Source organism: Anser anser (assembly GCF_964211835.1).
Source record: "Anser anser genome assembly, chromosome: 3".
NCBI classification, from domain to species: domain Eukaryota; kingdom Metazoa; phylum Chordata; class Aves; order Anseriformes; family Anatidae; genus Anser; species Anser anser.
In genome coordinates, this window is record NC_139722.1 from 3849326 (window position 1) to 3871455 (window position 22130).

Here is a 22130-nt window from a genome sequence, read left to right on the forward strand (position 1 = left end):
GCTGAGTTGTACGGTTTTACAGAGCAGGCTGGGCTGGGTTGTACCTCTCCTCCTCCTGCCATGCTAGATGAGTCTGTTCCCTTTGCTGTGGCATCTATTGTCCTCATATTCCCCACAGCTATGGGTCCCATTCCTGAATTTTCCGTGTCATAGGCAGCTGCTTCTGAGTTAGTTATCTGTGGCTGCCTCGCTTGCTGGGAGTGGAGGATAAGGGCATTTGGAGGATATGATTTATTTGATGTGGCTTTGGTGCATGCTTTCTGGTGAGCTAAATTGTATACTTCCCGCAGCTGGCCCTGGGCACGCTACATGATTTGGTTGAGCATTAGGTTACCATTTCGTAGCATGTGCAGAAAACAAATTCCGACTTTCTTTTCTACAGCCTACAGCTCCAGTAATTTCATCTGTAAGTTTTTGGCCTCTGGAAAAGCTGATTAGGGTGCCCTTTAGAAGTTAGCCTTTGTCAGCAGCTGCTTGGGAGGCACCTCATGCAACGCCAAGCCATGCTTTGAAATCAGAGGTGGACCCAAGATAGCTCGAGCGACTCTCGGTCGGCGTGAAGAGCAGCACAAAACGGGCCCAGAAGGGAAGAGCGGTGACCTTTTTGAACAAGGGGAGGCAGGAGGGAGCTGTCGTGCGGAGACTCAGCTGGCTGAGGGGAAATGGGAATCCACAGCACAAAAGCTGATTTAAATAAGCATTTCGTTCCAAAGAGCTTTGTTCTCTGCTGCGTGCGTGATAGCTGCCCTTCATCTGTGCTCAATGGCAATACCTGGCAGGTGTCATCTGGGCTGAGAAGGCTCCTGCCCCATTTACCTTCACGAAGAGATGAGCAATCTGAGCGGAAGTGTCAGAGCTCTATTGCTATGCCAACTGTTAGTTTTTCCTTTTCATTGGACCTCTCCTGTAAGATGACAGATTGCCTGCTATGGGTTTAGACGGCATCTCAGTTCGAAAGCCATCCTCCCAACCTTTGTTAAAAAATGCAAAGCTGCTGTCAGCAGATCTGCGTACAAACCCTGCAATTTCCATGAGATATGTGAGAGCTAAACCACTACTCCATTTCAAGTAAATCCAGAATCAGAATTGTTTTTGTGGTGGTATTTTTTTTTTTCATTTTAATCCTTAGCTACTCGAGGCACGGAGGTACATTTATTTTAAGGGGACTTGTTAACGCTATAGCAGCCATACATGACTTGCTTACATTCAGACTAGCAAGCATGAGTTTATTGTGACCCATGGCAGGGCTCTTAGGTCTTCTTGCAATGCAAATTAAAAAATTAAACTGGCAGTTGTCACTGCTTGAAGGTGAGAGGCACCTTTCAACTCTGTAAGAGAAATCCAGAGTGCTCATCACTCCAGGCTTTAGAGATCTTTTGCTCTAGCAAGCCTTGCTTGCTAGTACAAGCATGGAAAAGTTGAGAGGCCAGCTGAAGAACCTGGCTTTTGGCTCTCCAAAACTTTTTTCCTGTGAGTTTCACTTCAATATCCAGCAGTTTTGAGGTTGAGTTTGGTGGTAGCAAAAAGGGCAGGGAGAGGCTGGAAAAGAAAAAAGTTAACCAAGCCAGGGTGAAATTAGTAAGGAGGGAAGGGGAAGAGTAAGTGAAGCAAAGGTGAAAACTAGAGCATCCTTTTTGAAGTATGATGTCTTCCAGTCAACTCAGCTAAGGATATTACTGCTGGTCTTGTGCTTCAGCTTCACGAGGGGAAGGCTCTGAGGAAGTCACGGTAGTTTATCTTGTCATCTCCACAAGAACATAGGTCAATCAGCTGGGGAAAAAAAAAAGCAACACCATAAAGAGTTGGAAGAAGCTGCAAACATATTTTTTTTAGGGAAAGGTATCCAGAGGTACGCCTTATGTGACAGAGCAGAAGATCTTGTTCCCCCGTGTGGAAGAGCCTACTACCTCAGTAGACCTGCATCATAGGTAACCTCGAGTGCTTATGGGTGACAGTAACCTATGCAAAGACTAGAGTTTAAAGTGTGTATTTACTCCTGATTGCCCTCTAAGTGTCACCACAGTGACAACGGAGCCACAGAAAATGAAGTGTGACCACAGACTGACACAGGTCACAGCAAATCCTTCAGAAACCCCGTAGAAATCCCTGCCAAAAGTGTGATGGAGGCAGCATATCTGAACGGTCACTGTTCAGTGGTGTCGCTTGCTGTGTGCACATGGCATAAAGTGGAGACACAGATAATTGAGCTCAGTGACAGCCCTGCTAATGAGCCAGTTCTGCTATCCATGCCTGACCCTGCATTGTGTTACAGAGCTATAGCCTTTGTATGCTTACGGGGAAGAAAGAGGGCTTTTGTTTCCTTAATTGCATAACTAATCTCCTTCTGACACCCAGGGAGATGGAAAAGGTCTAATATCACAGTTCCTTGAAAGGATTCTTCTTCCCCTTGTCGCCTGGAGACAGATTTACTAGTGTTGTTCTTGTGTGACTGACAGCTGTGCTCCTCTCCGGGCCAGACAGTAGTTAACTATCTGCCGTATGCTTAATTTATAGCGCCGTCACGGTCCCCAGGGCTGTGGGCATGTTCTTATTAAGATTTCAGGAGCGAAGAGGAATGCTTTTAGTGTTCAGGTCCTAGGTGGGGATTCAGACACAAGGTTTGAGCCTCAGTTGTCGCAGGCTCCCTGCGTGTTCTCGGGCAAGCCGCTTCACCTCCCAGTCTTGGAGTGGGAGAAGGGTGGTCACCACCTTGTACTTTAAATTTAAAAAGGTTAAAGGCCTTTACTCAGTGCACATTCAGAGAATTAACTACCCTGCCTGTGCACCTTTCTAACCATGGTTGTGATGCTCACATCTGTGGGTTAGAACATGTTGTTTTAGCAAGGGAAATAATCTCTCTGGTTTCTAGGCTTCCTTAAAGCATGAGTCTGCCTTTCCTGGCCCCTAATCTATTGTATATCTCCTTATGCTAAGCAAGGATCCTTGCCAGTCATGTTCCTGGAAGCGTTCTCCCTCCCCTCTGCAAGAATTTTTCTCTTTAGTTTCTTTCCTGTTTTTTGCTCATTGTGCCCAGCAAGTCTGTTTCAGTTGGGTTAACCAAGAGGCCACAGGCGGCCCGAGCTATGGGCAGCAGAGGAAGCTGGGTTGCCTTGTGAGCTGTGGGCTTGCTGAACTTCAGTGACAAATGGGCACAAACGTTATAACCTGAAGAAAGAAGGATCACAGGCTGACTTCTCACAGAGGGGTCAGGCTGCCAGCTGAATGTGGAAAGGATTAGTAATGGATATGATTATTACTATATTTTTGGACTATGCTTAGTTCTCAAATCTTGGATTCAGTTGCTGTTAAATTCACAATGTGTCCGTGCTTTCCTAAGGTTGATCCCCCAAGCACCTCAGTGTCAACTCCCCTCAGGCCCAGGCGTGCCTAAGTCACGACAGACACTCGGTAGCTCTGCAGTAGCCTGTTCCTCATCTCCATCATGATTTACAACCTCCTTGTCTGCTTCTATCTGAGACCTGACCCAGCAGGCACTTTCAGCTTCACGTAACAGTGCAGCTGAAAACTAGGCTGCTCATGTTGGGGGCAACCTGGGTTACATTTCTTTCCTTCGCTTAGCACACATGAATCATTACCTCATCCTTTAAGAGAAGAAAGGCTCAGTCCAACAGCTCAGAGGCCTTTCTGAATCTCACCCCTTTCTTGAAGCTGTTCCCCTTTGTAGGACAGAAGAGCTGTTGGCCTAGCCTGGCTCGGGCTGGTTTGTAGAAGAGCTCTTTTGGAACACCCACAGGAGGGGAATTCAACATGCACAGCACCCCTTCCGTCTAACCTTGTTAACCAGCACGGCATTGGTCGGCACGCTTAAGCTGTTGCAAAGAGAGAAAAATTTTGCTTTGTCGAGGACACCAGAGTCGTCCTTGTCACACCGAAGAAACGCCTCCCGAATGCTGCTGTTGTTCAAGTAATTATGGAGCTTCAGCTCTTCCCGAACCCGCACGATTAATTCATCCAGTTCCTGCTGGCTGGTCCCTAGTGCAGGGACATCACTGTAGAAGGAAAGAGAGAAGAGGATTTCATGTAGAAGCTATTTCTGGCAGCCCTACTGTGATGCTTCTGTGCTGGCTGCCCACCATGGCTGGCCAGACTGTGTTTCTGAATACAGAGCAGGCTTCCGGGGCGCTTGGTTCATATGGCAAGCTCATCTCAGCTTGGACTTAGAGATGAAGCTTAGTCTTCATCTTGGACGTTAGGTAAACAATTTTTTCCATCTGCATGATATTTGCTTTGTGCACCCTTTGCCTATAATTACTTTGGGACAAGGAGGATTTTCTTGTATGCTTCATACAGTCTGAGGAACTGCAGTGCAACTCCAGTTTCAACCAGACCCTCTGAAATACCATGCTATGAGCTGACTCTTTGTGAGGTTACAGGATTGTTACTAGGACACCTAAAATGGCTCCAGACAGACACCTAAAAAGGGTATGTGGTCTAGGCTCTGACAGGCCAGAGCAAAAAAGAAAAAGACTCCACCGACCCTCCTCTGAGCCCGCAGCCAGGTGGTGGCTCATGCAGACAGCGTTAGCAGCACCTATTACAGTTTACTGCTCTCTTTTGGAAAAAAAAGGTGACTGCATCCATTTAGCTGAAAGTGTCTCTTCTGCTGAGCCAGAGCTGTCCCACAAGGTTTTGGGGTCAGTGGCAGCCGTGACATTATATTGTACACACCTCATACCCCCTGTATGTGTTCAGACACAGGATCTTGGAGCTGAATTATAGCTGAGCAGCCATTAGACTGCAGGCTGGAGCCCATGGAGGCTGCTGGAAATCCCCTTCGTTGTCAGCCCTGAGTCTCATTTAGCTCCACAACACCATCCTTTGAAGCCTACCTTTTGGCAGCCTCCTCCACCACCTGCCGTGGGCGAAAATGATCCCTCAGGGACTGCAGTGTTGCTGCAGGGAAGCTCTCTGCATTGCTCTCCATGTAATTAAGCACGTATTCATCAGCATCAGTGATAACAAACCTGTGGCCAAACACTGTGGAAGAGACATTAAAGCAAGCAGTGCTACCTGCCTTTCAGCGTGGTTAAGTCACTTCATCACCTAGGAGGGAGCATGTTTTCTCCCCTGTGGTTAGGGTCAGAGCTGACTGGGCTATTTGTTGCAATCCTTATAGTGCGAAGGGTTTCACTCACCCAAAGGGAATTTTGTCGCAAGAGCAGCTGCTGAAAGCAAAGACACCATGCTTGGGCTTAAAATGACTCCCCCATTAGCACTGGTGTGTTTCGAACATTTCAGTATTACATTTATTTTCCATACAGGATAGATTAATGGCCTTTGTTACTGGCCATAGTAACAAAGTTACTGGCAGAGCTTTAACCCTGTGAATCCGGGCAGCTCCCAAAATGTGAACACCTACAATGAAGAACATCTCCCTTTTCCTAATTATGTCTAAGGTCCGAACGCTGACAGCAGCAGAGTTATATCCATTCACACCAGCTGGTGACCTGGTAACTCAATGCAACCAGATCCAGAAGGAGCAGATCTCTCAAATGCAGGAAGACTTGTGCACTGTCTGTGCCACAGAGGACAGGTCAGGCACTGAAAACCCAATGCTCAGAACATTCCTAAGCCAGGCTGGATCTTACCTTCAATCGTAGAACCTATGATGAAGTCAGAGGGCCCGTAGTATGTGGCATTGTCTGTAGTAGAGCCTGGTTTGGCGACCCTGGTCTTTCCTAAGTACTTGCCCCCAATGATGCCGGAGTTACGGACTGGGGGTTCGTAGATGCTGATCATGTCATTGGAGAGGAAATAAGAGAGGATGAAACGACGCTTCCTGTCCTCGGGGTTTGGTGACTCCTAGAAGAAAGGTAGTAGCTTTGGAAAAGAACATCTGAACCAGGTTTCTTTTTTTCCTGAGGAGCTCAGGACTACAATGTAACCTACTAATAATAAGCGCCCAGAGTTCATAGCTTTTTTTCTAGCTGACTAAACAAGGCAGTTGATATAGGCAAAAGCTGCAGATACACTGACACCAGGTAACAAAGCCCTAGACAGCATTAAATACCTGAATTTCAAAGGTTACTTGTTCCTGTTGGGCTAACAAGCAGAATTTGGGATGCAGTGACCAAATGCATTCAGTGTTTCCAGACTGCGTAATCCAAGAGAAAGGAATATCCTATACGGAATGATTCATCCAGAGGAATTCCAGCTGTAAAGTTTACCATTAAACTTATATTTTTCATTCTAATGGTTGCCTGAGAGGGGCCGGTGCTGCTTGGTGCTCTTACTCACAGGAAGACACTCCCCTCACACACCAGTGGGTTTACTTGCTTAGCTTAAAATTAAGTTGATCTTAACTCGTCAGCTGTGACCTTTAGGAACTCCTGCACAAAAGAGAAAAGAAATCAGCCCTTGTTCACCCTGAGTGTTTGGAGAGGGCAGGCACCAGGCAGCACAGGAAATGCCAATGCTGCTGCTGGACGTGCCAGAGGTTCCTTGCATAAACCAGCTGCAAAGCTGGCACAAAGGCGAGGGCCTGAACGCTGCGGGTGGAAAGCGCCGTCCCCGTGGTCTGTCCCCAGCTTCTGCACCGGCACTTTGCTGCTCTGCCAGCACAGCCCCTTGCTGGCTGCTGCAGCTGGGACTGGCCTGGGGAAGGACAGGTGCTGAGAGCCAGCAGCAGAGAGCCAGCAAGCTCACGCTTCTGGCAGCAGTTGGAGGCAGGCAGAGGCACGGTGCCCAGTTGCAATGCAGTTTCAATGAGGGCCATCTGTCACGTGCTGATGTCAGTGGGAGTTTTTCCATAAATGGCTGTGGTTTTGTAGCACGTCTATTTTGCGCTGCCTGGCCTTGTTTTTTTTCCTACCTTTGCGTGCTACTAATTGTCACAGCAAGTACACAGTAACCCAGGGGCATCCCCTAAGAGTCATGAGCCTGTGCTCAGGGAAATCTCTTGTCCCACCAGCACAGAAGAAAATTTGCTAGCAGCCTTGTCTGAGCAGCCTGTTTTTCCCATCCTTCTGACTCTACAACATGAACTGATGTAAGCGCTATATCACCAAGGAAAACTCTTACCAGGGCCACCTGGTATCGCAGCACTTTGTGGTCGTTCTCTAGCATCTTAATTATATCTTTCCGGGGAGGCTTTGGAAACAGAGAAAAGCAGTTCTGAAGAGAGTCTTCAAGGAAGCCGTAACCATTATAGGGAGGAATTACCTGCAGCCAGGGGAGATACCAAGCAGAAACAGCTGAAACTAAGAACAAGACAATGTTTGCAAGACAGCTTATCAGAAACCATCTGTTTGGAAAGAACTCTTCTGTCACCAGGTGGCAACAGCTGTGCCACCCTGCTCAGTAAAGATGCTACTAGCCCAATCATGTGTTGGACCCGTTATTTAGAGAAACTTAAGAGAGCTAAGAAAATTTTAGTCTGTAAGCCAGGTAATTTCTTTGAATAAAGAGACTAATGGTATGCTAATAACTTAACCCTTCCTGTGCAGAGGAACTCAGTCATCTAAATGGTTACACTGCTAACCAAAGCCCCATCACGTCTGTGGGCTAGGCCAGCTAACACTCTGCACTATTCCTGGGCTCAGTCTGGGAGATAACATGGGCAATGACTATCCCCAGCAAGCACTTTGGACTTAGCAACCCTTTTTTGGAGAATGAGGGAGAGCTTAGTGGTATGAGTACAGCCAGACTGTGCCAGTTAGTTTCCCAGTCAGAAAACAAACCCTGACATTATTTCATTTTCTAGTATAGACATAACCAGAGTGCTTTCTATCACCATTAGCAAGTGCTCTGTCCTTTATGCTATTCACAATTGACAGTTTCAGAGGGTTTTCCCTGTTATATGACTTATAACCATCCTTGCCTTGTCTTCCTCAAGGTACTTGCTTACAGCTTTTCTTTATGCTGAACCTCTTTACAACCTCTTGCTAAGCTGAACCTATACTTTACAACCAGAGCTTAGAGAGTCTGCAGCTTTCCCTCCCTTCCTTTGGGAAATTGTTTACAGTACCTGGGGCACTTCCTCAGGTGGTTTCTCCTTTATCTCCACTGGTTGGAAGTCTGTGATGCCAAATTTGTCACGATAGAAGTTTCGTGTGAACTCATCACAATCGTAGATGAAGAAAGTGCGTCCAAGGAGGGTGGTGGATTTGCCAACAGCAAAATCTTTAGCTGTGTACCACTCAAGTACCTCCTGATCAGAGATTTCCAGCACACAGCTTGGGAAGGTCTCTAAAGCACAAGGGAGCAAAAAGAAAAATAAATCAATCAGGTAGATGTTAATATTTCATTGCAAAAAGGAGTACAAAAGCAAGTTGTATAAAAATCTCCACGGAGCTGTTGGTATTGCTCTGCTTCCCAAAAGATAAAGACTTTAGTGATCACTGAAAGAACTTTTCTTTGGCCAAAAGCTGATGATGCTTGCAGTGTTCTCATCACAGATGCTCCAGACTTGATGTATCTCTGACACAGCTTCCACATCTACACCCACCCACTGAGGCACTTTAGCACAAGCAGATGTGCTGGCTGGTCTAAACTTACTTTTCTTCTCCACAAAGGTTTTGGGCAAGCGTTGGCGTTTTATCAGTACAGGGAATGGGTCTCTGCCATCGTTGTGCTTGTGGACCTCCCGAACCTCCACCGTGTCATCTGCCAAGTAGTAATGTATGACGTAAGGCCGATTCTCACCAAACATGCTGGTGGTGTCATCCCACATGGCATAGAAGCGAAGGACCTGGGGTGGATAAAAAACAGGCACAGAAAACAAACATGGATTAGAATTACTAACACTTTGTCCAAATGAAGTTGATTGAAATGGGTGAGGTGACTGGAGACAACTCAGCACTCTTCTCTGCCAGGAGCAGAAGAACCAAGCCCTTGTTATACTGTGGGCACTGGGATGCATGGGCTGCTGAGGCAGCAGAGGGAAGGGCTTGGAGAGCTGAACAGGCCTGGCTTACCTTGAATGCAGCCACGAGAGAGAATAATATGTGCTAAGGCAAGAAATTTAGTTCAGGAAGTGTGAGGAAAAATGGGGGGAAAAGTGATTAAAAACTAGCAGAAAATACTTACCCAAGGTGAGTAGGGAAGTCCTCTTAATGGAGGTGATTTTTCTAATGAAACTTAACAAAGTAGGACAGAATATAGTTTTGACTTTTAAACCTCTTTGAGGTTTCATGGCCCATTCTTTAGTACTCTCATGATGAGGAAGGCAGAGGGGAATGTATGGAGCTGTCCTAAGGAGACTGCATTCACTATAAACCCCATCTTATTTCTTACTATTGGAAATATGTTTTAATGCCACAGAAGTCAAACACCTCATATTGCAGTGCTTCCAAGTCCATCGCTTACTGGTGCAATGCCTGCTTAGCTTTGTGGGATCACGTTGACCTACTGGCAATCTAACAAATTCAAGTGGCGGGCACTGCTTTGGGAGCGCTGCACTCAGTGGACCAGCTCAAAAGTTCCCCAAGGTGCAGCTCCTAAACACACAACCCAATAGCTGTCACAGGCAGAGCTGGCCCAGGCGTGACTGCATCATCCCCACTCACATTAGAACTGCATCCGCTCCTATCTGCTAACTTTCCAAGGCAGGTGGCCTACAGCATCCCAAAAAAAGCAAGAAAGAGATGAAGGATATGGAGAACGGGCTCTGCAGTCCAAAGAGAAACTGTTCACAAGGCACAAAGTTGAGCAAAAAAAAGATTTTGTTTCTCACTAACACCAAGAAAGGAGCAAATTTGGAGTCTGTCCAGTGGACTGAGGTTTTTTAGAATGATTAGAGTTGCAGGCACTCATAAGACCCAGGTTTCTATGACACATATAGACTATAACGTGGGTGATTGCTGCCAGCTCACTCACCTGCTTGTCGTAAGTCAGAAACTGCTTCAGCTGGTCGAAATCTGATGGTGTGATGTACATGCGCAGGGGCATCCGACGCATTTCTGTGTAAGGATCAAAAACCATTTTCTCTGGAGGGTTCAGTTCAATTCCTTGGCTCTCCAGGAACACCTAGGAAAGTCACCTGAGGTATTAGTTGCTGCCATGAGTTCTAAAGATAAGAGGTGACTAGAGATAGGTGACTTTGTCTGCCTTTTTATCACTCAGGGCAGTCCTGCCCTCAATGTCCTAAGTCAGATTTTACTTAAGCACCATCTTCCTTGGCCTTAGGGACTTTAAATGGAGGATAACAGTTGGGTTGATCTATTTTATGTAAACCAAAAAGATTAAGTAAATGCATAACCATGGATGTAGTCAGTCTAAATTTGCAAGAGACACAGGGTTCTCCATTCCATCATACAATGGAAGTTAGTGTGACCCATTCCAGGCCCGCTGAGGCCCCTCTGGCCAGAAGGATGTGTGTCCAGAGTTACAGCTTTAGCTCCTCTTCCAGGAGGAGCACTTTTCCCACAGAAGGAGAACAATCTGTTTGTTTATAAAGGGACTTTTTGGCTTACCTTGGATGCATAAACAAACTCTAGGGTATTGCTTGTGCACTCTGTCACTTAAAACAACCTCTGAAGTCAATGGACTTCTTCCCTGTTTGGCTTTGGGAAGTGGCCCATGAAAATATTCAACCCAGAAAGCACCTGTGCAAACATCTCCAGCAGACTTGTGAGATCACCCTGAAAACTCACAAGGCAGGTTCACGTTTTCAGACTCTTCCGGTCTAGAGGATGCCAGTTAATGATAAAATTGACCGGAGACCTTGAGATGTAGACCCACGTAGCTCATTTCATGTTTTCCATCAAGCAACCAAGATTAACAGGTGAACCAGCTCTTCATCTGATGTCAACTGACTTTAACGGCCATCCAGTTCCAGCAGAGTAGGCCCCACACACTCTTGACGGATATATATTAATATATTACACACAATTGGGAACATTCCTGGGCACTGAGGCCAACTGGCAAGGAATAACCCTTATCTAAACTCTCTCGGCCTCCAGGATGAGCTGGCTGCATGCAATTCATCTATTGAGAATGGTCCCTGGAGCATTCTAACTCCTGGATTGTTCCTGGGAAGCGCTTGGAAGAATAGTGGTTAGCCAGGGCCCAGATTACACTGGGGACAAACTAAGAGTATACTAGTACATTGGTATTTGTTATTTTTGTTAATGCATTGTTATTATTTAATTTACTGGTACAGAAATAGCCAGAAATAGAAAAGTAAGCAATGAGTAAGCGCTCTTAGGTCAGTTTGTACCACGATTCTCAACCCACTGACCATGAGTGCTCTTCTGGGCTGGCTGTAGATAAATGCAGAGTTACTGACAGCATTCCCTTGCCCTGTTCTTACCAAAGGAGTATTAAGCTGGAAAAGAGCTAAGATAAGATCAGTAATTTCTCTTTCATATATGCACAATGGTTCATTAGGACTCCAAGCAGTTAAACTGTTGTACACACAGAAATGAACTTAGACCAATTTTCTTAACACAGAAATGAGCTTCGAGTTTTTGTTGTACTGAATCTTGCGGTCAGAGAACGGAGTCAAAGCAGCCCTGGGGCAAAAATACTGAGTAGTCATTGTGCCCTCAGCAAGTATCATACCCTGAACTACCTATTGATCTAAGGAAAGAAGTCTCCACAGAACACAAAACGAAAGATCTCAAGCAACCTCAGTGTGAAAGCTGCAGGTACAGGCTACTGGGACTCTAGCAGCTCTTGCCACCTGTAACTCCTGGGGTTCTTCGTGTCAGTATTCTCTGTACAAGCAACACACCTGGGTGAATGGGTCACAGTCGACTATGCGGTACGTCCTGCCATACATGGTGATGTCCATGCCCCGATTCAGGTCCTTCCAGTGGTAATGCTCCCCACGGTCGTTCTTGGGCACGCGATGGCGTCTGATAAGTTTGCCTTGAGGGAGACCAGAGTTCTTCACAACAGGCTCTATGACACATATGCTGTCGTCTTCCAGATAGTAGTAAATACCCACTTGGCGAACACGGTAATGCTCTTCTGTAGAGAGAGGAACATCTTCCTGGAAATAGGCATCGAACTTCAAAATCTGTTGTTTGGGACAACATCCCAAAGGGAGAGAGAAAGAAACAATTTGAACATCATGATTAGTCCGAGTAGTTTATTTGTAAGGTGTTTTGACAGTGCAAAATTACTGGATTGTAATCTATAGAATCATCAAAGCCTGCTGTAGCCTAATCTGTGACTAATGGTGGAGGCATCATGAGGGCTTTTATCAGCATTTGCCTTTTATTAGTTTGGTAGGCATGAGACACTTGTAATAAATGTAGTCCTTTCCCTCTTCCTTTGATCACCTGCTATTTTACCTCCTGCCAGGTGCTCGGTTGCTGCCAGTAATCTCGTGACTTTCTTTAATAGTCAGCCTCCTTAAACCAGGGTCTACAAAGCTACCTGGTGATTTCAGCTGAGTTCCACCACATCCGTGGACCTTAGGACCTGCATGGCTCAGGAACTCATATCCATGCAGTACTGAAAGGAAGAGCCAGTGTGTGCTGGAGAAACAAGGAGAGAAATCAGGGCCCAGAGAAAACGCATGCTGCACACCCTGCCAAAAGCCAGTCGCTCACAGTTCCCGTGCGTGAAAGAAGCACGAGTATTCCCTCCAAGAACATTCACTGCCCCTAAGAGGACGTAGGTGGCTAACCGAGCCTTGCACGCCCAGCCTACGTCAGCCCACAGAGCTAGGTAAGCAAGCGGCTGCTCCTCTGGCCTGAATGAAGGGGCTGAGAAGTGTCTGACAGATTAAACGGCAACATCGACGTGACTCTGAAAGAACGGCCTCTGAAGCAGTAATTAACACAGCACATCTGTTCCCCAGGCTGTCTCACAGATGGGCTGAGGGTTGGCTGCAGGCTGCCTTTGCAGGCCTGCCTGGCAGCGTGCAGCTCCTGCTGTGTGCTCAGGGCTGCTGAGCCCTGCACACTCTGCAGGGACTGCTCCGCCTGGGGCTGCACACGCCCTCGTGGAGCCTGTGCAACGTTGAAAATCAAGGGTCAGCTCGGGACTGCTCCGGGCAGACACACAGCCACCTCCTAGACCGATACGATCACCAAGATGTAATGCAGGAAGTACTAACGGGGCAGTGCAGGCTCTAACACGCTGCGGTGACAAGCACGAGCATAAATAGATAGACCACAGGCAGACAGTATGCGAGCACTCCATGGCGGAGTGACTTTTACAGTCTAAGCTCGGTTACAACCTCAATATAGCCCTGGAAATGCAGAAGGGCAGGCTGGCTTTTACAGAGCAGCAGTTATAAACTGAAGCTTTTCAGAGTTAATCAAACTTCTTTTCAAACTCCTGCTGGAAATGCTCCGGCATAACTCGTGGGGAATGTCTTACATCGTTTACGTATTATAATCCTCCTCCTGAGCAAAGAAAGCCTCTTTCAGACTGGGGTTCAGCTGTCTCTGACTAAGGGCAATGGCATCTGAAAACTGCTGTACGCTGTCCCGTGAACCCTGGAGCTGACTGTTTATGTCTCCGAGCTTGGCCAGCTGATATTCCTGGAATAAGCTTCTTTATACCTTTTTGTCAAAAGCCACGTGTGCTGGAATGAAGCCCGAAGGAGGAGCCTGCCTGGCTTGCCCGTAGGTCAGCGTGGGTCTCGTGTTGGATAATTCATCTAATTCAGCCTGAGAAAGCTGATTCACGTACAGTCGCTCCCCGCCGATCCCCACTGTTGGCAGCCGAGAAAAGGCAAAGCCGTTTTTGTAGCCCAGGGTCTGAGAGCGATGAAAGGATGTTTTCTGGGGAAGAAAAACCAGATGTTAAAATACTACACGCACTCAGCAGAGACGGCTACTGAAAGCACAGAAAAACAGTAAGAGTCGGACACGCAGAATGCCTCCACGGCGTTTTATTATAACCAGCAGTGAATTACAAGCAAATTTTATGCTTAGGTCAAAAAGGCTGAAAAAAACAGTGACCGGAGGAACAAAGCAGCAGAGTGATCTCAAATCTAGCTCTGGCGCAGCCTTACCACAAGCCTCGGTGTCCAGAATGGGGTGACAGCACTCCATCTGCCCTAGTGTTTGTCTCACTAACTCTTTGCTTCTTTCTCTGTGTTCCCGCAGTACAAAGCACCGAGGGACCTCACTGTTACGCCTCATGGAGCTCCCTTGGCTATCGCACAAGGATGGTTGTGCACCTGCTGCGTCTTCTGTTGATATTTCGTCAAACCTCTCCTGGGGATGATATTCAGAGGATTTTCCTTGCTGCGTTGAGTCAAGGCGTGTCGTGCGCACGGAACTGCAGTCACGAAACACGCCAAAGCACAGCCGCAGGCCCACCACGTCTCCCCACGGCCTGTGCGAAGGTCCACACACGAAAAAAGCCACAAGCACAGCGTAAGGCCCTGTAGCAGATTTGTGAGGCCTGATAAGACAAAGAGAATTCTGTCCTTGTGAGCACTGAATAACGTTGTCTGTAGGAATCACCTGATATTGTTTGCTTTGATGGTTTCTTCTTGGTTTTGACCTTCTTAGAGCCCTTCACCTGTCTTTGCTCCCTGCTTCACGCCAGCTCCTGAGCCGTTCTTGAAGCTAAATCATTATCCGGATGGCACGGGAAGGTCCCTGCTTTGCTTACAGACTCACAACAAAGAGAATATCAGAGCTGAAAACAGGATGGGATCTCTGCCTGCCCAGTCATGTTCGTCACTGCTGAAGATGAAGATCGGACGTGAGCCCCCTCACAGACCACCACATCCGGTACCTCACCTGCAGTCCCAAAACCATCTGAAACAGCACAGGGCCGGCTGCTCCCACCAGGCCTTCAGCACTCACTGTTCCAGGGAAAACAGGAGAAACTGCGAGTCCCTGATAATAAAGCCTCTGACTTTACCTTGAGTTTTGACAAATAAAAGAGAACTGTAGGCATTTCCAGATTTTCTTCAGCTCCTTTTCCAGACCTAGACGTGCGATCGGTCCAACCCCAGGCATGTGAACCGCTTCTCCTCCTCCCCCTCTCTGCCCCCCATGGTTAAGCCTCTAATCTCATTCATACCTTCAAGGCCCCACTTGGATTTCAAGTAGCTGCCTGTTTTCTCTCCGAACTGGTGCTGTGCGTCTCGCAATGCTGAGGGCAGAGCAGTTAGGAAAAGAGGTTCAGGTGAAAACAAGAGAATTTACTGAAGACGCGTTGTTAACCGAGCGTTTTATGAACATTAGCCCTGCCACAGGATTGCCATTTCCTCCCGGTAACCAAGTGCCTTTATACAGGGAAAGCCGTGGGGAAAACGTTCAAGGGGAAACCAAGAAGTTTGGCCTTAAATTGGGCAACAGCAGTGTTTGTCAGAGGCAGACGGGCTTTTAAGGGCCACAGCTGCCTAAAGAAAACACCTCATGAATGAACAAGGCTCCCACGTCGCCGGGCCAGCCCGCATCTCGCGGTATCAGGTAACTAATGTCGCTTTGAAAGGGAAAGCCCAGAATGTAAACTCCTAATCTCAGTCGCTGCCGGTCCCTATCTGAGAAAATCCGCTGAATTAAGTCCTTGGCTAAGTCTATAAAGCCTCGCACAAATGCTGCTTCCCCTGCCGGTGTCTCTGCACACACACAAAGCAATAACTAACCATGGTCTCACTCAAACACAGAGATTTTCTTCTGCACGTCTCAAAATTCACTTGGAAAACCACTAACACGACGCTCATTTTATAGGCTGGCAAAGTGAGGTGATTTCACTCGCTCAGGCTCGTCCTGAGGAGCAGTGCAAAGCCATTTCCGGAGCCTGGATCCCCTTAAAACGTTACCAGTTGTTATTTTAGGGTAACCAGAACTGTTGAACTATCTCCTCTGTTAAGTCCTGTGGGTGTTTCTTGCACGCTGTCGTCAGTACAGCCCTTCACGTGACTAAAGCGGGCAGCATTTTACCGATAGAGGAAATCATATTTTGCTAGGAGCAGAGATTTGCATTGTAAATCTCCAACCCAACAGTGAGAATAGCGCTGAGATAACCCCTATAGCTGCCTGATCGAGGGTGTTTGTTACGAGGAACTGACTCCGCTTACTGCTGAAGACCTCATCCCTGACTTAGAAACCACTTCGGCTGTGCCGGAGGGCACCGCTGAGACCGCACAGCACCAACGACGCGTCCCGGGCTAACCCACACACAAGCAGAAGAAAGAAAAGAGAGCTTCCTCCCCACTCCCGAGGAGCAGTTAAACAGAAGCTTCTGTCGTGAGGGCACCTGGGAAACACTGCAGCCTCCTCCAGAAATAACGTTGTGGTGGCAGGGGATGGAGGGGAGGCGACCTAGGGAAGCGCCAGAAGCTGTGGAAGTGCCGAGTCTGGGAGGGTCGGTGTTCAACAGGAGCATCGAGGACCAGGAGTACCATCTCCAAGCATCTCTCTCCTTTCTTTTTCATTATTTTTCAGTGGAGCACGTCCCATGACAAAGGTCCCCGTGCATGAGGTTCCTTTATCCTGCAATACCAGAGCATGCTGGGGCCCTGCCAGGGAATTCGAATGCATTGGGAGAGAGCAGGGGACAAACAAGGGGACAAACAGGCCTCACTTGAGTACTGAGCTCTCTGGAAACGGGATATTAAGGCCATCCTCAGGGATATTAAGCTCCAGGGGAACGTCAGGCATGCCCTGGTATATCTGCTCCCCGCTGAAGTTTGGCAGTATTGCTTCTGAGGGAGGCACTCCAGAAAATTCAAGGATATTGGATTCTCATCAGAAGACGAGTAATGGCATCAAGACTCGAGATGTTAGTTCCCTGGGGAGAAGGAAGCTGCTCCAAAACAGCACTGGAAGGAGCCCAGGGAGTATCAATTTTCTTCTGTGCTGCTGCTTTCACAAGAGGTTACTGGGGTGGTTTGGGGTTATCAGAACCTCAGCGCGTGGACCGTTGGGAATGGGGAAGAGGAAAGGTTGCTTCTTTGCCTAGGTGTTCATTCAAAGTGCAGAGGATGAGGAAGAGGCTGCTTCTTCCAAGGAGCCTGGGCACAGCTGAGTGGGTCTTGCTTCTTTGGGAAGATCCTGGGGGCTGTGACGGCATCAGCTCTGCGCAGGGATCCCAGTTGTCTAACAGAATATTGGATTCTCAGGTTCCTGAGCATCCCTGTGGTCTGATTAAGTTCTCCAGGGGATACAGAGAAGGCATTTGTGGAAGTTACCAGGTGCCTGCATGGGGCTTGGTTCAGGGCAGTATCAGAGTGAGTATCAGGTCCTGAGATGGGGCAGAGAAGCTGTAGTTTTCCTGGGGGGGGTTCAAGTTTATAAAGTGACTTTGAGGGTACCCCTTCCCTTGGGGTATCACATGAATTGGGAGGGGAAACCTAACTCTGCAAAGCTACCAGGACAATTTCAGGGGCTATCAGATCGATGCAAGATGCAATGGGTTCCTTGGGGATGAGTTTAAGAGTACCAAATCCCCTGTAGGGTGTGCTCAGGGATACCCAGTTCCTTGTGAACAGGCTTGAAATCACACTGGGGGCACTCAGGGAGCACCAGGTCTCCTGTGGGCGACCTCAGGGGTACCAGGCGGGGTCAGAGCGTTCAGGTCCCAAGGAGTGAGATTGGCGGGTACCTGTTGGCTTTGGGAAACACCCGGACACGGAGGATCGGTGGGTATTCGGTCCCTTGGGGAGCACCAGGTGAGCTTAGAGGGCACCAGGTCCCTTGGGTGCCACCTCAGTGGGCGTCACCTCAGCGGGTGTCACCTCGGTGGGTACCCCAAAAGGGTGCCCAGTGCGTTTGCGGGCTTCCCAGCTCGCCAGGCATGGGTTGACAGGACGCCGGTGAACTGGGGAGCTACCACAACCCTCGGGGGAATCAGCGGGCGGTCTGCGAGACCAGCGGGCTCCCTGGGGCTGGGCTCAGGGAGGGACAACACGTCCCCTGGAGGGACAGCAGGCGGATGTGGGGACAGCAGCGCTGCCAGGGAGCCAGGGGAGGGTCTGAGGGAGCGCTGGGGGTCCCTGAGGGAGTCCCATGAGGAGGGCCCTGAGGGGGTGCCCGGGGGGGGGGGGGGTGTTTATCCCCTAGGCCAGCCCGCTATTGCGGGGGGAGGCGTCCCAGGAGGACAGGACCAGAAGCACGGACGCCGGGGGCCCCGGGATAGCGTGCTGCCGGGCGGCTGGGCTCACCGTGGGGTCCCTGAAGGCGCAGCCCGGCAGGAAGGGCAGCGCCGGGCCCCGCTCCGAGCTCATGGCGGCGGCCGCGCTCCTGCCCCGGGGGGCGACGCCGTCTCCATGGCAACCGCCCGCCCCCCCCCCGCGTTCGGTGCGCATGCGCCCGCCCTCGGAACGCGCGTGCGCGCTGGGCGACCCGGAGCGGTTGCCATGGCAACGGGCGGGCCCGCGGCCTCGGCTGCGGCCCTGGGAGGCCTCAGGGCCCTCGGGTGTTTTATTCTGGGAGCCCTCAGGTCACAGCTGGGGCTGTGCCCCCCCCCCCCCCGTGTTAAAATGTCCCCAACGGGGGGCGGGAGCCCAGCCTTCCCCTCTGGGAGTTGTGCACTGTGGGGTGCCCAGGGAGAGTTTTTGAGGGACAAATCCGTACCCCGAGTGCTCAAAATACTTCCAGAGAAGTGACTGTGCTGATTTATTATGTATATAGTGTGTATATTAGCAGCGGGTTGTAACACTGACATCATTCCCCTCTTCTCTGCACGATTTTTTCACTCCAGAAGGAAGCAGCAAAAAAAGCAGGAGGGTCACCAAGAAGAAAGCTGCTGGGCAAAAGTCGCCGTTAAGCGTAACAGATAAAAAGAAAGCCAAGTAATCGCCACAGTAAAAAAGTTTTCTGTATTTCTTTCCCTTGGTGTCTTTATCATTGGCGTACAAGACAGACCAGGCTGCGATTCAAGGGCAGGCAGCGGGATCTGGGAGTTTTGTAAGCAGAAGTCAGGCGGAGAGAAACACAGTCTCTCTAAGCGTGCTGTGGGAGAGAGAAGAAAACCAGGCAGTGAGAGATAAAGAATGGCTCTGATGAGCCTAGAAAGGAAAATAACAGACTGAAGGCCAAGCAGGGCTGAAAGAGATGGGTCTGAGAGACAGCAAGCAGCTAGCGTGGCTGTGGACTCGGATGCGGGTGCTGAGACCCAAGCGCCTCTCTGATTTCTCCTGGTGTATCCAAGCACCATTTAGCAGGCGTCTTGAACTCAGCAAGGGCCAGAACCTTCCTCAGAGAAGGAAACTTGCCTGCTATCCTCTTACCGTCCTCTAAGCAAGAGACAGCAGCTTTTTCACAAGGCTGTGTGGCAGTGTGCTCTTTGAGCAATGGGGCAGGAGAGCTGCTGTCCCCCACTTTGCATGAGAGGGGGACTAAAGCAAAGAGAGGCCATCACAAAGGGGGATTTTAGGCTCTAGACATGAGCAAGGAGAGGATCAGAACACTTTAGTCTCCCTGAATATATTCCCCCTGAGTGTTTCTGGGGAGATGGGAATGAAGAAATGACAATTAAGCAAAGCCATGGCAGAAGTTAATACTTTGTTAGAAATACCATAAAGCAGGAGAGGGGAGAAATGGGGAATAAAGAATTGAACTCAGAACATCTTGATCCAGCTGCATCTTTGACACCCATCTGCTTCTGTTACAGGCGAGTCAGACTTGCAAAGGTTAAGGCGGGCCTCTTTAGCTTCCTACATCTCTACAGCCCTACTCCTAAAAAGGAGAAGGATCAGTGTTTCCTATATCAAGATTTCCTAGCTCTTATCTACTTAAAGCTCGTATATTTTGGAGCAAAGGCTGTGCTGTTACATGTACTTACACCCCTGTCATGTATGGTAACAAAAAGTCTGCCCTGTGAATCCCATGCTAAGAGCGGACAATGTTTCAGCACACCCCATCTGTGGTCCGAAAGATTTGAGGACTGCTTCCAACGGGTCTGTTAAAAAACACTCGGAAGCACAGGCTTGTTGGCAGCAGGCTGAAATTTGATAGTCGAGTATCCAAAATCAGGGATTCAGAAATCAGTCTGTTCTCCCTCACCGCTTCCTACACTGCTTTGTCGTCATGCCCAGCCTTTGTCCAACTGACACCTTGAAGCAATGCAAGCTTGGATTTTTTTCCTTTCTTCCACCTCATCTATTGGCCCTCAATAGGCAAGTATTTGATAGAGGTATGTTAGGATACTGCTAAAGAATGAGGTTAGTGCTTTTCATATCTGAAGGAACTGTTTTTGATTGAGAGTAGGTCTTACCTTCAACCAGAAGAAAACAAAGAACTACAGGATAAAGAAAAAGAGATCACTGGGGACAGCTGCAAAGTTTAAGGCCCAGCTGGTAGCTTAATGCTTTATTTCAGGTATGTTCAATCCTGATTTTCAGGCTGTTAAGGCTCTACTTCTCTGTTCTGGAGTCAACAGGAGAAGCAGTCAACACTGGGAAGTATTCTTCCCCTGACCTAGTTGCTGAGACCATCTTCAACAGCAGCTTAACGGAACAAAGGAGGAAACATCTCACTTAGAGCTGTTCGCCAACGCTCTGCCTCTTAGCCCGTTGTTTCCAGACAGCTGCAAGGATAAGACCAGGCAAAGATTGCCTGTGGGTAACAGAACCTCTTCTGAGGCAACTCAGAATATCTGCTGCAACATCTGGGGCTTGAAGTAAAAATCATACCTTCCCTCACATTCTCCCCTCTGTGGCCGGTGACACAGGAAATAACCAGATTAAAATACTTTGCTCCTCTGACTCGGAAGCTCTTTTATTTTTTGCATTTGACTTCTTCATCTGCTTGGGATAAGCCAGTTCACTCTCGCTGATAACCATATCTAGCTTTTCACGCCTTAAGGATTTGTATATGTAAAATCAAAGAGTAAAGGGCATGTAGTAAACACGTTCCCTAAAACAGTATTGCCAAGCAATTTCTCAGCATACCAAAAGTCTCTATTTTTGCTTCTTGTCAAAAAGGTTAACAGCCCTGTTTTGGTATTTTGTCCCGTTCCTCTTCAGTTTTTGCTTCATGGAAACGTAAAACTTTGCCCGAACTCACTTGGCAAAATCCCTGTCGCTTACGCAGAGGGCGAGATGTTAGCGAAGCACATCCCTCGCTCAGAAAGAAATGCATCTCCTCGCAGGGCTGGCTGCCCGCCCGCTTGAAGGGCAGCATTTTTTCCTAAGCTTGTCTGGAGAGCTGAAGCAGAGCCCTGAAGGCTCTGCTTTCGTGGCACTGGAGGCCTCTTTGGGCTACAGACGAAGACATCTCGCCCTCTGCTGGGTGAAAACATAATTGTACGGAAGCCTTGCCCTGCACATCATCTTAAATAATGACTAAAATTATTCGCATGGTGCTAATAAAAAGGAAAAAAATGCTTTTTTTTTTTTTTATGGGACTGAAATTCACACTGAGTGTATATCCTAGGGATGAACTGTGTATGTGATTGCACATGGTCCTACTGGTAAGGAGGGCTTGGGACTAGGAATAACAGGTGAGGGAGAGTTACCAGCCCCTGCAAGGGAGTGATGCACGGGGTTGATAAGCAAATAGCTTGGAGACCTATGCCAGAAACGGATATTAAAATCAACAAAACAAAGTTTAAGCGGGGGCACCCGCAGCATTTGCATAGAAGCGAGGAAGTGCAGTAGTGTGGAGAAATCCCCAAAACCTCAACGCAAAGCTCTGACACGAAAGGGAAGCACACGGAGGGTGAAAGCAGGGACAGGTTCCTGTATTCCTGCGATGAACACGGGAATATGATTGAGCACCCAGGGATGAAGTTAGGAAAGCCAAAGCCCAGGTGGAATTGAATCCGGACAGGGATGTCAGAGGCTATGGGATGGGCTTCTGTAAGTGCAACAGTGACAAAAGGAAGGCTAGGGAAAATGGGAGCCTGTTGCTGCATGGATGCTGCTGGTGGTGCAGGTCTGTTTAACACCTTTATTAATAGCCTGGATGATGGGGCACAGCGCTCCCGCAGCAAGGCTGCAGATGACACACAGCTGGGGGGAGCGGTGGATATGCCGGAGGGTCGTGCTGGCATCCCGAGGGACCTGGGCAGGCAGGAGAGGGGGGCTGACACAAACCTGCAGCTCGACGAGGAGAAGCCCAAAGTCCTGCCCCTGGGGAGGAACAGGCCCAGCACCAGGACAGGCCGGGGACACCCAGCTGGAAAGCGGCTCTGCAGAAACAGACCTGGGGGCCTGGGGGGCACTGAGGGGGGGGCACTGAGGTGAATGTGAGCCAGTGATGGACCCTTGGGCAAAAAAAGGACTGCATTAGGCAAAGCAT

At 48.7% G+C, this 22130-nt stretch overlaps 2 protein-coding genes across 3 annotated transcripts in view; one reads left to right on the forward strand and one right to left on the reverse strand.

Annotated features, from left to right (window-relative positions):
* TRAM2 (translocation associated membrane protein 2) overlaps window positions 1-22130 on the forward strand; it is a 118173-nt gene that overhangs the window by 17819 nt on the left and 78224 nt on the right. Inside the window, exon 12 of one of the 2 annotated variants that reach the window (XM_083830754.1) lies at window positions 21961-21971. The exons of the other annotated variant lie outside the window; for it this stretch is intronic. The gene's annotated coding sequence lies outside the window, so the exon portion shown is untranslated. Of the gene's footprint in view, window positions 1-21960; window positions 21972-22130 lie in introns of those variants that run through there. 2 annotated transcript variants of the gene reach the window in all.
* On the reverse strand, window positions 1090-21078 carry EFHC1 (EF-hand domain containing 1). Its single transcript, XM_083830751.1, has 11 exons — window positions 18050-21078; window positions 13482-13703; window positions 11696-11983; window positions 9838-9987; window positions 8518-8710; window positions 7988-8208; window positions 7042-7182; window positions 5610-5823; window positions 4851-4998; window positions 3794-4010; window positions 1090-1770 (listed from the first exon to the last, which is right to left on the reverse strand). Exons 1-11 carry the CDS (start codon window positions 18191-18193, stop codon window positions 1699-1701), a joined length of 2010 nt encoding a protein of 669 aa, XP_083686877.1. The 5' UTR covers window positions 18194-21078; the 3' UTR covers window positions 1090-1698.